This window comes from Scyliorhinus torazame, chromosome 9, assembly GCF_047496885.1.
Source record: "Scyliorhinus torazame isolate Kashiwa2021f chromosome 9, sScyTor2.1, whole genome shotgun sequence".
Classification (NCBI taxonomy): Eukaryota; Metazoa; Chordata; class Chondrichthyes; order Carcharhiniformes; family Scyliorhinidae; genus Scyliorhinus; species Scyliorhinus torazame.
This window is the reverse complement of record NC_092715.1, coordinates 151280615-151295939: the sequence shown is the minus strand read 5'-3', so window position 1 is coordinate 151295939 and position 15325 is coordinate 151280615. Positions and strand designations below refer to the sequence as shown.

Below are 15325 nucleotides of genomic sequence, written 5' to 3'. Positions count from 1 at the left end.
CAATCCGGAAAAGTGTGAGGTAATGCATTTGGAGAGGGCATACAAAGCAAAGGAATACTCAATAAACGGGAAGATAGCAAGAGAGGTTGAGGACCTTGGAATGCATGTCCACAGATCCTTGAAGATGGCAGGAGAGGTGTACAAGGTGGTCAAGAAAGCAGATGGAATGTTTTCTTTTATTGGGCGAGGTAGTGAATACAAAACCAGGGTTTTAATAATGGAACTGAATAAAATGCTGGTTCGGTCACAGCTGGAGTTATGTGTACAGTTCTGTTCACCACATTACAGCAAGGACATAATTGCTGTGGAGAGTGCAGAGAATTACAAGAATGTTGTTAAGGCTTGAAAATGAAGCTCAGAGGAGATATTGAATAGGCTATGATTGTTTTCCTTGGAACAGAGGTGGCTAAGAGGTGACTTGATGTGGAGATGCCGGCATTGGACTGGGGGTGAGCATAGTAAGGCTTATAACACCAGGTTTAAGTCCAACAGGTTTGTTTCAAATCACTAGCTTTCGGAGCACTGCTCCTTCCTCAGGTGAATGAAGAGGTAGGTTCCAGAAAGATATGTACAGACAAAGTCAAAAATGCAAGACGATACTTTGAATGCGAGCATTTGCAGGTAATTAAGTCTTTACAGATCCAGAGAGAGGGGTAATCCCAGGTTAAAGAGGTGTGAATTGTCTCAAGCCAGGACAGTTGGTAGGATTTTGCAAGCCCAGACCAGATGGTGGGGGGGTGAATGGAATGCAACATGAATCCAAGTTCCCGGTTGAGGCCGTACTCATGTGTGCAGAACTTGGCTATAAGTTTCTACTCGGCGATTCTGCGTTGTCGCGCGTCCTGAAGGCTGCCTTGGAGAGGGCTTACCCGAAGATCAGAAGCTGAATGCCCTTGACTGCTGAAGTGTTCCCCGACTGGAAGGGAACATTCCTGCCTGGCGATTGTCCGTTCATCCGTTGTCGCAGCGTTTGCATGGTCTCGCCAATGTACCACGCTTCCCGACACCCCTTCCTGCAGCATAGGAGGTAGGCAACTTTGGCCGAGTCACACGAGTATGTACCGCGTACCTGGTGCATGATGTTCTCACGTGTAATGGTGGTATCCATGTCGATTATCTGGCACGTCTTGCAGAGATTGCCATGACAGGGTTGTGTGGTGTCGTGGTCACTGTTCTGAAGGCTGAGTAGTTTGCTGCAAACAATGGTTTGTTTGAGGTTGCGCAGTTGTTTTAAGGCAAATAGTGGGGGTGTGGGGATGACCTTGGCAAGATGTTCGTCTTCATCGAGGACGTGTTGAAGGCTGCGAAGAAGATGTCATAGTTTCTCCGTTCCGGAGAAGTACTGGATGACGAAGGGTACTCTGTCGGTTGTGTCCCGTGTTTGTCTTCTGAGGTCGGTGCGGTTTTTTTGCTGCGGCGCGTTGGAACTGTCGATCGATGAGTCGAGCGCCATATCCCATTCGTACAAGGGCATCTTTCCCCGTCTGTCGATGTCTGTTACGCTCCTCCTCGTCTGAGCAGATCCTGTGTATACGGAGGGCTTGTCCGCAGGTGATGGCTTCTTTAATGTATTTAGGGTGGAAGCTGGAGAAGTGGAGCATCATGAGGTTATTTGTGGGCTTGCGGTAAAGCGAAGTGCTGAGGTGACCGTCCTAAATGGAGATGAGTGTGTCCAAGAATGCAACCGATTCTGGAGAGTAGTCCATGGTGAGTCTGATGGTGGGATGGAACTTATTGATGTCATCGTGTAGTTGTTTCAGTGATTCTTCGCCGTCCAAAGGAAAAAAATGTCATTGATGGATCTGGTGTATAACGTCGGTTGAAGGTCCTGTGCAGTGGAGGTCTTGTTCAAACTTGATGTGGAGATGCCGGCGTTGGACTGGGGTGAGCACAGTAAGAAGTCTTACACCAGGTTAAAGTCCAACAGGTTTGTTTCAAATCACTAGCTTTCGGAGCACTGCTCCTTCCTCAGGTGAGTGGTTGTTCAAACTTGTTCATGAAGATGTTGGCATAGTGATGTGCGAATTTGGTCCCCATGGCTTTTCCGTGTCTGGATGAAGAACTTGTTTTCGAAGGTGAAGACGTTGTGATCCAGAATGAAGCGGATGAGTTGCAGAATTGCGTCTGGAGATTGGCAGTTGTCGGTGTTGAGTACTGAGGCTGTTGCAGCAATGCCGTCATCATGGGGGATGCTGGTGTAGAGACGTCCATTGTGACGAGGAATGTTCCTGGTTCAACTGGTCCATGGGTGCTGAGTTTCTGTAAGAAGTCCGGCATATCGCGACAGAAGCTGGGCGTTCCTTGTACGATGGGTTTCAAGATGCCATCGATGTAGCCAGAGAGGTTTTCACAGGGTCCCATTGCCTGATACGATAAGACGACCTGGTGTGTTGGCCTTGTGTATTTTCGGAAGGCAGTAGAGAAGGAGTGACTTAAATAAGGGGTGACTTAATTGAGGTGTACAAAATTATTAAGGCCTAAACAGGGTAGACAGGAAAGACTTCTTTTTCCTAGCTCAGGAATCAATTACCAGGGGCATAGATTTAAAGTGATAGATAGAAGGATTAGAGGGGACATGAGGAAAAACGTTTTCACCGAGTGTGGTGGTGGGTGTCTGGAATTTACTGCTTAAGTTGGGGAGTTGAGGTTCAAATGCTCAACTCATTTAAAAGGCACCTGGATCAGGTTACGGACCAGGAGCTGGAAGTGGGATTAAAATAAGCGGCTAGTTTCTTTTTTCTCTTTTTTGGTTGGCCCAGTCACAATAGACTGAATGCCTCTCGGCACATTAACTTTTCTATGATTCAATGATTAATATTTCTTCATGGCCTTACTCTTCCTTATTTCTGTAATCTCCTCTAGCCCTACAAACCACTTTTCCACCAAACAGTCCTTGACTTGGTCTGTTTTGCATCCCCTCCTTCCGAAGCCAACCATTGGTGATCTTTGCCCATCAAAACATCAGACATGTGGGCATGGGAGCAGGGTCTTTTGTTAAAATGGCAAGCAACAGGAAGGTCAGGGTCCTGAATGCGCACAGACCGAAGATGCTCAGCAAAGCGATCACCCAGCCTGTGTTTGGTCTCTCCGATATAGAGACCACATTGGGAGCAGCAAATGCAATAGACCAAATTGGAAGAGATGCAAGTGAAACGCTGCTTAACCTGGAATGAGTGTTTTGGGCCTGGGATGTTAAGCATGGAAGAGGTAAAGGGGCAAGTGTTAAACCTTCTGCGATTGCATGGGAAGGTACCATGGGTGATGGGAGAGGTACTGGGTATGGTGGAGTGGACTAGATTATCTCGGAGGGAACGGTCTCTGCGGAATGCTGACAGAGGGAGTGAAGGGAAGATGTGTTTGGTGGTGGCGTCACGCTGGAGTTGGTGAAAATGGCAGAGGATTATGCTTTGCATACGGAGGCTGGTGGGATGAAATGTGAGAACGAGGGGGACTCTATCCTTGTTCTGGGAGGGAGGGGAGGGGGCGAGGGTAGTGGCGCGGGAGATGGACCACACACTGTTGAGGGCCGTCAACAACTGTAGGTGGGAAATCATGGTTGAGGAAGACGGAACACATTTTCAAAACACCATTTTGGAAAGTGGGAAATTACGGTTGAGGAAGAAGGAACACATTTTCAAAGCACCATTTTGGAAATCCGGGCCCCCTCACACAACTTCTTTACCGATACATCAATGACTATTTTGGTGCCGCATCATGCTCTCGTCCAGACCTGGAAAAATTAATCAACTTCGCTTCCAGTTTTCACTTTCATCTGGTCCATCTCAGACACTTCTCTTCCCTCCCTTGACCTTTCTGTCTCCATTTCCGGCAATAGACTATCCACTACAAGTCCACTGACTCCCACTGACTACAGCTCTTCGCACCCTACACCCTGTAAGGACTCCATCCCTTTCTCTCAACTCCTTGGCCTCCGTCGCATTTGTTCCGATGATGCCACTTTCCAAAATGGTGCTTCGAAAATGTGTTCCTTCTTCATCAACCGTGATTTCCCACCTATAGTTGTTGAGAGGGCCCTCAACAGTGTGCGGTCCATCTCCCGCGCCACAACCCTCGCCCCCTCTCCTCCCCTCCCTCCCAGAACAAGGATAGAGTCCCCCTCGTTCTCACATTTCATCCCACCAGCTTCCATATGCAAAGCATAATCCTCCACCATTTTCGCCAACTCCAGCGTGATGCCACCACCAAACACATCTTCCCTTCACTCCCTCTGTCAGCATTCCGCAGAGACCGTTCCCTCCGAGATTATCTAGTCCACCTCTCCACCATACCCAATACCTCTCCCATCACCCATGGTACCTTCCCATGCAATCGCAGAAGGTGTAACACCTGCCCCGTTACCTTTTCCATGCTTAACTTCCCAGGCCCAAAACACTCATTTCAGGTTAAGCAGCGTTTCACTTGCATCTCTTCCAATTTGATCTACTGCATTCGCTGCTCCCAATGTGGTCTCCTCTATATCGGAGAGACCAAACGCAGACTGGGTGATCGCTTTGCTGAACATCTTCGGTCTGTGCGCATTCAGGACCCTGATCTTCCCGTTGCTTGCCATTTTAACAAAAGACCCTGCTCCCATGCCCACATGTCAGGGGCAGCACGGTAGCATTGTGGATAGCACAATTGCTTCACAGCTCCAGGGTCCCAGGTTCGATTCCGGCTTGGGTCACTGTCTGTGCAGAGTCTGCACATCCTCCCCGTGTGTGTGTGGGTTTCCTCCGGGTGCTCCGGTTTCCTCCCACAGTCCCACAGGTAGGGTGCTCTTTCCAAGAGCCGGAGCAGACTCGATGGGCCGAATGGCCTCCTTCTGCACTGTAGAATCTATGATAATCTATGATGTCTGTTCTTGGCCTGCTGCAATGTTTCAGTGAAGTTCAACGCAAACTGGAGGAACAACATCTCATCTTCCGGTTAGGCACGCTGCAGCCTTCCGGTCTCAACATCGAATTCAACAACTTCAGATAATCAGCTCTACCCCACCTCGACCCATTTGCTTTCATCCCATTTCATTTTAACTGTCTTTTACCATTTCTTTCTTTCTTAATATCTATTTAACCCCCCCCCCCCCACCCCCCACAATCTTATCCACCTTTCCTTAACCTTTCTCCTCATTGCTTCCCCCTTCCTCTCCCCCCACATCTACAGTTCATCCTCTGATGCTAGTTTCTCTGCTGTTTGGCCTTTCACATCTTTTGTTCTCTTTGGGGACTGCCATTAGCACTCTTTCCCCTTGGTGTCCGTGGCCATTAGCACCCGGTTTCCGTGGCCATTAGCACCCGGTTTCCCTGGGTTTCTGTGGCTATAACTCATCTTTCATTTGCACTCCACAGTATAAATATTTCCCACTTTCTCGGTCTGTTAGCTTTGACAAAGAGTCATCGGACTCGAAACGTTAGCTCTTTTCTCTCCCTTCAGTTGCTGCCAGACCTGCTGAGATTTTCCAGCATTTTCTCTCTCAATGTTTCAGTAGCATCCTGCATAGGAGCTGCAACAGTTGTTTGCTGTGGTTAGTTTGGTTGATTTTGATCGCAACTTAAAATTACTGTTTGGGACAATAGGAAGTTAAGCAGCTTTATAATATATATGCAGAAGAACTGCTATAATTTACTATTGCGCCTTTACCTGAACATCTCTATTTTGATGTGGTGAGCCTAGATGAATACTCCTGTTAACAATAAGAAAATAATTATTACCATCCAGTAAGCAGATTCACAAAAACCCCCATCGAATTTCAGAACAATTACTTCAATAACAAACATTCCACATCTTCCCTGAAGACACCAATGTTTACTCGTTTCTCCGGCCATGCAAACTGCCAAGTTAGCACTACTTTAACCAAGCAGCAATTCTTACAAACATGGGAATTAAGAACAGAAGGTGGCCATTTGCCCATTGGGTCTGCGCCACCATTCAATAAGATCATGGCTAATCTGATTGTAGCCGCCTACCCCTGATAACCTTTGATTCCCTTGTGAGTCAAGAATCTATCTACATCTGCCTTAAAAATATTCAATGACCCGGCCTACATCGCTCTTCGCTAAAGAGATTCCAAAGGCTTACAACCTCGCTGAGAAAAAAAATTCTCTCAGCTGTCTTCAATGGGAGATCCCTCATTTTTAAACTATGTCCCCTCGTTCTGGTCTTTCCCACAAAGGGAAACATTCTTTCAACATCTACCCGGTCAAGCCCCTTCAATATCTTACATGTTTCAATAAGGTCACCTCTTTTTCTTCTAAACTCCAATCTTTACTCATAAGGTAACACCCCCACCTTCCAGGCCAGGAATCAGTCGAGGCAACCTTTTCTGAACTGCTTCTAATGCATTTATATTCCTTTTTGAATAAGGAGCCCAAAACTGCATGCAGTGCTCCAGAATTGGTATCACCAACACCCTGTACAACTGTAGCAAAATATCCCGACTTTTATATTCCAATTAACTTGCATTAAAGAAAAACATTCCATTTGCCTTCCCAATCACTTGTTGTATCTGCATATTAACATTTTGTGATCCATATTCCAGGACACCAGATCCCTCTCTCCCACTGAGTTCTGCAATCTCTTTCGATTTAAATAATATGCTGCTTTCCTATTCTTTCTGCCAAAGTAGACAAGTTTGCATTTTCCCACATTATCTGCCAAATGTTTGCTTAGTCACTTCACCTATCTATGTCCTATTTGTGGACTCCTGTTTCGGACAGCACTAAGTAAACAGCACTAATCCCTCCTTTCATCAATTATCCATAGATAGTTGTTTTGATTTATTTCTCCCTTTATAAAAGAATCTTTCTCAACCTCTTGGTTTTGGTGTGATCCAATTTCTATCACTAACCCCACAACAAACTCAATAGGATGATTTCTCAGGGTTAGCATTTTGCATGTACTCAAGAATGGCAGCATGGTAGTCTTGTGGATAGCACAATTGCTTCACAGCTCCAGGGTCCCAGGTTCGATTCCGGCTTGGGTCACTGTCTGTGCGGAGTCTGCACATCCTCCCCGTGTGTGCGTGGGTTTCCTCCGGGTGCTCCGGTTTCCTCCCACAGTCCAAAGATGTGCAGGTTAGGTGGATTGGCCATGATAAATTGCCCTTAGTGTCCAAAATTGCCCTTAGTGTTGGGTGGGGTTACTGGGTTATGGGGATAGGGTGGAGGTGTTGACCTTGGGTAGGGTGCTCTTTCCAAGAGCCGGTGCAGACTTGATGGGCCGAATGGCCTCCTTCTGCACTGTAAAATTCTATGAATGCAGGACGAGGGTGGCAATATTGCCTCCTGTGGACACACACAGTAAAACAGGGATAGAGAAAAGAAAGTTTTGCAGTACAGTGCAGAGACCACAAAGAAAATAAATAATGTTTCATATGGGTTCCAGAGTCCAGAATCAAATTTCAATCAGGTATTCCTTCACTTGAGGGGCGTCATTCTTCGGTTGCCGAAGTCTCCGGTACCGGATATTCGGCGGGGGCGGGAATCGGGCCGCGCCGGTTGGCGGGCCCCCCCGCTCGATTCTCCGGCCCGTATGGGCCGAAGTCCCGCCAACACATTGCCTGTCCCGCCGGCGTAAATTAAAGTACCTATTTACCGGCGGGACAAGGTGGCGTGGGCGGGCTCCGGGGTCCTGGGGGTGCGCGGGGCGATCTGACCCCGGGGGGTGCCCCCACGGTGGCCTGGCCCGCGATCGGGGCCCACCGATCTGCGGGCAGGCCTGTGCCGTGGGGGCACTCTTTCCCTTCCGCCTCTGCAACGGTGTCCACCATGGCGGAGGCGGAAGAGACTCTCCCCACTGCGCATGCGCGGGAAACGCGCATGCGCTGCCCCGGCATGTCATTTCCGCGCCAGCTGGCGGGGCAACATAGGCCATTTCCGCCAGCTGGCGGGGCGGAAATCCCTCCGGCGCCGGCCTAGCCCCTCAACGTTGGGGCTCGGCCACCGAAGATGCGGAGCATTCCGCACCTTTGGGGCGGCGCGATGCCGGTCTGATTGGCGCCGTTTTGGGCGCCAGTCGGCAGACATCGCGCCGTTTGGGGAGAATTTCGCCCGAGGTCTGTGAGATGATGAGATTAGCTAACTGAACTGAGCCTGGGACTGAGTCTGTATATCTTAGTAGAACACTACAAGTTTCCTTCATCTGCAAAATAGTCTTATAACTGAAAATAAATGATGTGATATAATGCTAAACATATTGCTAATACTACTCAAACTTAAAACATAAGCTTTGATAAATATTTCAGACATCATTTGAAGCATAGCTGTTTTGAATGTCCAAACAAGTCTTGCTATTATCCTTCAGGCTCATTCAGAAAGTTAGAGGGCATGGGATACAGGGAAATTTGGCTGTCGGGATACAGAATTGGCTGGCCGAAAGAAGACAGCAAGTGGTAGTGGATGGAAAGTATTCCGCCTGGAGGTCGGTGGCCAGTGGTGTCCCGCAGTGATCTGTTCTAGGACCTCTGCTCTTTGTGGTTTTTATAAATGACTTGGATGAGTAAGTGGAAGGTGGGTTAGTAAATTTGCCGATGAAACAAAGGTTGGTGGAGCTGTAGATAGTGTCAAGGGCCGTTGCAGGTTACAACAGGACATTGACAGGATGCAGAGCTGGGCTGAGAAGTGGCAGATGGAGTTCAACCTCGATAAATGTGAAGTGATTCATTTTGGAAGGTCGAATTTGAATGCTGAACACCGGGTTAAAGGTAGGATTCTTGGAAGGGGATGAAAGGGGTCAGACTTGTAAATTATTCAATTAACAAAACATTTATTAAACTTTAAAACACACAAGAAAGGCAACAGTAAAGAATCACATTTACAGTTAACCACAATATTGGTTACCCAGTATACTTCAATTACCCCCCAATCCAAATCTATCTACTTCGCTAAACTCCAGAAATATACCTTCCCCAAAACAACATCCCATAGATTTTAATACTATGAGCCAGAAAATAATTACCACACAGAACCTCTCACTTTCTTTTGGGAACCTTTATTCTAGTTTAGAGCAGAACTTCTGGGGGTCTAACACAGACCAGACAGATCGCTTCTGCTTTCTTTCCTGCACAACAATTTGATTCTCAGAGAGCTCTGCTTTACAACTGGACATGGTTATGATCAAGGTCCCTAGACTGCTAGTCTCCACTTTGCTTAACAAAGTATCTGTTTCAGCTTGGTACTAGGCTAATCTCTATATCACAAGTTCTCAGTACAGCTAAATCCCTATAAATGTATCTTTACCCAATTCTTTATTTTTCATTCCAACTTCCCAACAGTAACTTTAAAAAAAAAATTTTGAAGAAAAAATAGGTTACCTGAATCGGTTAGCACGTGCAGCAGTACGCCAAGGTACATATCCCTCTGCACCTGGTGGCAATGGTTCTGGGATAAAATCTGAAGAAACAGGAGCATTCTTCTTATCATTGTCTGTAAGTTTTCTTATACCTAGGCCAACAGAATACACATTCATTATCAATCAAAATACTGATTTTTATTAGCATGCCAAACAAAATAATATCAATTTTGAAACACTTTAAATTAATCATTTCAGTAATTCTGTTCTCCCAATGGGAAGCTAAAAGCAAAGGGAAGATGGGTTGGAGATGGAGCTAAAATGGTGTTTTCTGATTTGGAGATTACAGATTGCTGGATTTGGTGCCGTATTCTGACTCTATTCCAAAAGAGGAAAATTAACTATTTTACGAATCTATGGGAAGATTTAAAATATGTATTTATATGTAGTGAAATTTTAAATCGATTTAATGGGGGGGAAGAGAGAGAGAAAGAGAGGGGAGAAGAGAGAATGTCTCAGCGCCCGCGGGTCCACCATTCCTCCCCCTGGATCATGTGATCCCATTCCGGGACAACTCCAGCCCCAGCCCGCCTGCTCCACCGACCACCCATAACTCCCACTGATCGCGGAAGGCTCTGGCCATGTGGCTGAATGCTATTGCTAATTAGGAATTGGCAACCGTAGTTAAGTGAGCACTTCATACATCCCAAGTGGATCCTGTGGGTCGGCCTGCCTTGTAGCATGTGGGAGTTATTGCCTAACATCTCAATCAGACCATGAGGCCTAAGACACTGCTCCTGAACACTGCAGGAAGCAACACCACGGACGCAGCGGTCAATATTCAAACACTTGGGGGCTGGGCCGCAGCACCACGAACATTTCAATGACCAGTGCACCAGGGAGGGGACAAGCGCCTGGTCTAGGTAATGTTACAAGCAGGTGTCTGGGGTGCAGGGTCTGGGGTCCGGTGAGCAGGGGCTTCCGCTGGGGCCGGGAGTGTGTGCCAGATAGCAGAGGGGGCAATGGGGGGTCCCGGGGTGGAAGACACCACTAGTTGTCAGTCTCACACCCTCTCCCAATTCCTTACAGATGTTACACGCAATGTACGATAATCTTGGACATTGCCCTCATGATGCTTCTGGATGCTTGGTGGCACAAGGCAGCAGCAGCAGCGTCGACAGAGGCATGAGGAGGCTACCCATGTGCAGGGCTCTGCCCCACACCCTGAGGACCTGATCGTCCATCATGCCAGAGAGGGACCCAAAGGGGGAGGCCGTAACGGCCCAAGGCATCGCTGGTCTTTCGAACAGATGACGGACTGCGTGTGCAGCAGGAGGCTCTGCCTTAACAAGAAGACGGTGCGGTCCCAGCCCCCACGTGTTCGGATATCTGTGCCATGCGCCTGTGGACGTGGCACCACATGGAGGAGGAGTATGCCACTTCCCGGTGGCCGTCAAGGTCACTGCAAGCCTGAACTTCTACGCTTCCAGATCATTCCAGGGCTCAAGCGAGGACCTGTTTGCCCTAGCAGTGAACTATATAAATCTTGACATGGACCAGCCCAACAGGGTGCCCGGGCAGCAGGATTCTCCCCCATCGACGGGATGCCCACCTAGGACAGTTTCTCCTTTGTACTTGGCAGTACCATCTAATGGCCAATTATGCAACATACCTTGAGCTTAGATGCTATCCTTATTTCAGGGTGCATACACATTGTAAATTTAGTGTTGGTGTAGACAAATTACCACTTCAAACAAAGGCGACACGAACAATATAAATCTGGATTCAGGATGAAGCTCTTTGGAGAGAATCATCTCACGCTGTTTTACTTAGATGGCAACAGTGATGAAAAATTGGTGATCAAAATGCTCAATGGATCCCTCTGGATGCTCTGCAAACCGACCTGGCCATCCATTAAATATTCAGATAGCAAGGATTCTTATCTAACCATTCTATGCATATTTAAATTCCTAACTTTTGGGAGACCACGCTGCACATGCATGTATTTCTCTCTTAATTATCTTCCTGATGGTTGTTAACCGGGCAAGAAAGAAACAAGTAAAATTCAGTTTCAGAACAACAGATACAGCAGCAAACAGAAGAAACTCTGATCGGCAAACTGACAACTGAACCTTCTTGCTACTGTTGAGTTTACCATAAGTACTTAGCTGAGCTGCAGTCAGGACATTGCTATTTAAATGACGAAGGGAAATTTTAATAGTATTGTTTTACAGATCAATATTACTGTAATGATCCATTCAACTGATACAATGTAATCAACATCTTTGCTTGAAGAGAATACTGCTAATGTAACAATTATCAGCAAAGACTATTTTCTTACCACTACACCTCCATATAACTGCAGCATTAAAAGAAACAAAAATAGGTTCAGTAATATTCAGCTTTAAAAAATAATAAGGACATGCTTCAGTTTAGAGCCATTCATACACCAAATAATTCTGAATGTATAAAAAGCGGTACTGTTGCACAATACACGTGATAAAAGAGTGGAACCGAATCATCAATTTAGTGTGCGCATTGCTTTCCACATGGACCAACAACTTCAGTTTGTAAACATTTTAGGGTCCATAGCTTACTATCTTTGGGTGGGGAGGATGACGTACCTGGGAGGTATCTCATGTTGTGTTCTGTGACCTTTTCTTTGCGATGATTCACAAAGAACTGTTGATGATTTAACTAGGATGATGATGTACACATGGTGAAGTAACAATCAGAATGCTATACAGACTAAGTTACTGATTTGAGTTACATAGACTCTCCTGGAACTACCCTTAAGTGCGACTGTCCTGGTGTGTACGCCTTACAACCTTCTGACGAGAGCCGGAAGTTGCATGACTGATGTCTGACGCCACCTGCTGGCAAGAGGTCACATTGCTGAGTGTATACAATATTATTCACAGGCATATCACCACCCCAAACAACGCGCCGGAAGTCCCCATGCAAAGAATTGCTTGAGAAGTTCAAACTTCCAATGGGCAATTACCCTGCACTGGGAACCAACCGATATTCCAATTTGATTTCAGATGGTTATGACCATCTTAGCAGAACAGTTACCCAGAAAGAGTGCTGTAAAAAGATAGCGTGGCTTACGTTCGTCCGACTCTTCTGCCCTAAAATTAAGGCCTCGAGAATCCACTGCACTGCATTTTTCCACGTCAAAAGGTTTGGCTGTGTGCCAGTGCAAGTAAAAGTGAGCAGAGTGGCTTCCGGGTGCGGCGATGACCAGCTAAGTCGCACGTTTCGGCAGCTCCCGATGGAAAGGACTTTTGGGCTCTTAATAGTAGCCCCAACGGCAATTTTAACGGCTAAAAACACTGTGCGGTAAACCAGAAGGGAATCCCCCTGGACACGGATGGAAAAAGGAGAGGAAAGTGGGCGGATTGCGGTGGATCCTCTAGAGCAGCGGCAAGGAAGGCAAGCACAAAGCAAGATGGCGTCGGAAGGAGGCAGTTTAATATGTGGTCACGAATGGACGGGGGTCTGATTATTTTCGGCTCCATAGAGGGACGAGGCAGGGATGTCCTCTGTCCCCGTTATTGTTTGCACTGGCGATTGAGCCCCTGGCCATAGCATTGAGGGGTTCCAGGAAGTGGAGGGGAGTACTCAGGGGAGGAGAAGAACACTGGGTATCTCTGTATGCGGATGATTTGTTGCTATATGTGGCGGACCCGGCGGAGGGGATGCCAGAGATAATGCGGATACTTGGGGAGTTTGGGGATTTTTCAGGGTATAAATTGAACATGGGGAAAAGTGAGTTGTTTGTGGTGCATCCAGGGGAGCAGAGCAGAGAAATAGAGGATTTACCGTTGAGGAAGGTAACAAGGGACTTTCGGTACTTGGGGATCCAGATAGCCAAGAATTGGGGTACATTACATAGGCTTAATTTAACGCGGTTGGTGGAACAGATGGAGGACTTTAAGAGATGGGACATGGTGTCCCTGTCACTGGCAGGTAGGGTGCAGGCGGTTAAAACGGTGGTCCTCCCGAGATTCCTTTTTGTGTTTCAGTGCCTCCCGGTGGTGGTCACGAAGGCTTTTTTCAAAAGAATAGAGAAGAGTATTATGAGTTTTGTGTGGGCCGGGAAGACCCCGAGAGTGAGGAGGGGATTTTTGCAGCGCAGTAGGGACAGGGGGGGGGCTGGCACTACTGAGCCTAAGTGAGTACTACTGGGCCGCCAATATTTCAATGGTGTGTAAGTGGATGGGAGAAGAGGAGGGAGCGGCGTGGAAGAGATTGGAGAGGGCGTCCTGCAGGGGGACTAGCCTACAAGCTATGGTGATGGCACCGTTGCCGTTCTCACCGAAGAAATACACCACAAGCCCGGTGGTGGTGGCTACATTGAAAATTTGGGGGCAGTGGAGACGGCATGGGGGAAAGACGGGAGCCTCGGTGCGGTCCCCGATAAGAAATAACCATAGGTTTGTTCCGGGGAGAATGGATGGGGGATTTGGAGCATGGCAAAGAGCAGGGGTAGCACAATTGAGAGATCTGTTGGTAGATGGGACGTTTGCGAGTCTGGGAGCGCTGACGGAAAAATATGGGTTGCCCCAAGGGAATGCATTTCGGTATATGCAACTGAGGGCTTTTGCGAGGCAACAGGTGAGGGAATTCCCGCAGCTCCCGACGCAGGAGGTGCAGGATAGAGTGATCTCAGAGACATGGGTGGGGGATGGTAAGGTGTCGGACATATATAGGGAAATGAGGGACGAGGGGGAGATCATGGTAGATGAGCTGAAAGGGAAATGGGAAGAAGAGCTGGGGGAGGAGATTGAGGAGGGGCTGTGGGCTGATGCCCTACGTAGGGTAAACTCATCGTCCTCGTGTGCCAGGCTAAGCCTGATACAATTTAAGGTGTTACACAGGGCGCATATGACTGGAGCACGGCTCAGTAAATTTCTGGGGATAGAGGATAGGTGTGCGAGATGCTCGAGAAGCCCAGCGAATCACACCCACATGTTCTGGTCATGCCCGGCACTTACAGGGGTTTTGGGTGGGGGTGGCAAAGGTGCTTTCGAAGGGGTCCAGGTCGAACCAAGCTGGGGGTTGGCTATATTTGGGGTTGCAGAAGAGCCGGGAGTGCAGTGGAAGGCCAACTTCTGTTCCTTTTTCTTTATGTGCTTTATATATTTACAAATCTAAACCATGGTTCAATGACAGCACTCTTCTCAAAGTCAAAAGGTTGTAAGTTCAAGAACACACATGCTCATGCACACACATACACACACATAATGGGTCGGATTTCGAACAACGACGAGTCAGAATACAGGAGGGAGATAGAGAACCAAGTGGAGTGGTGCAACGACAACAATCTATCCCTCAATGCCAGCAAAACTAAAGAGCTGGTTATTGATTTCAGGAAGCAAAGTGCTGTACACACCCGTCTGCATCAACGGGGCCGAGATGGAGATGGCTGACAGCTTCAAATTCCTAGGTGTGCACGTCACCAAAAATCATCCTGGTCCACCCATGTCGACACTACCACCAAGAAAGCACAACAGCGCCTATACTTCCTCAGGAAACTAAGGAAATTCAGCATGTCCACATTAACACTTACCAACCTTTACAGATGCACCATAGAAAGCATCCTATCTGGCTGCATCACAGCCTGGTATGGCAACTGCTCGGCCCAAGACCGCAAGAAACTTCAGAGAGTCGTGAACACCGCCCAGTCCATCACACAAACCTGCCTCCCATCCATTGACTCCATCTACACCTCCCACTGCCTTGGGAAAGCGGGCAGCATAATCAAAGACCCCTCCCACCCGCCTTACTCACTCTTCCAACTTCTTCCATCGGGCAGGAGATATAAAAGTCTGAGAACACGCACAAACAGATTCAAAATCAGCTTCTTACCCGCTGTTACCAGACTCCTAAATGGCCCTCTTATGGACTGACTTGATTAATACTACACTCCTGTAAGCTTCACCCGATGAGGTGTTGATGTATTTACATTGTGTACCTGGTATTGCCCTATTATGTATTTTCTTTTTATTTCCTTTTCTTTTCATGTACTAAATTA

General features: G+C 47.5%; 1 protein-coding gene across 6 annotated transcripts in view; it reads right to left on the bottom strand.

Annotated features, from left to right (window-relative positions):
- Positions 1–15325, bottom strand: part of cep78 (centrosomal protein 78) — a 152506-nt gene that overhangs the window by 29014 nt on the left and 108167 nt on the right. For 3 of the 6 annotated variants that reach the window (XM_072516631.1, XM_072516635.1, XM_072516636.1), the window contains 3 exons: positions 11627–11644; positions 9308–9437; positions 5638–5680 (listed from right to left, as the gene is read on the bottom strand). In XM_072516631.1, coding sequence (XP_072372732.1) covers positions 5638–5680; positions 9308–9437; positions 11627–11644 — 191 coding nt within the window. The remainder of the gene's footprint in view (positions 1–5637; positions 5681–9307; positions 9438–11626; positions 11645–15325) is intronic. The other 3 variants (XM_072516633.1, XM_072516632.1, XM_072516634.1) reach the window with 3 other exon arrangements.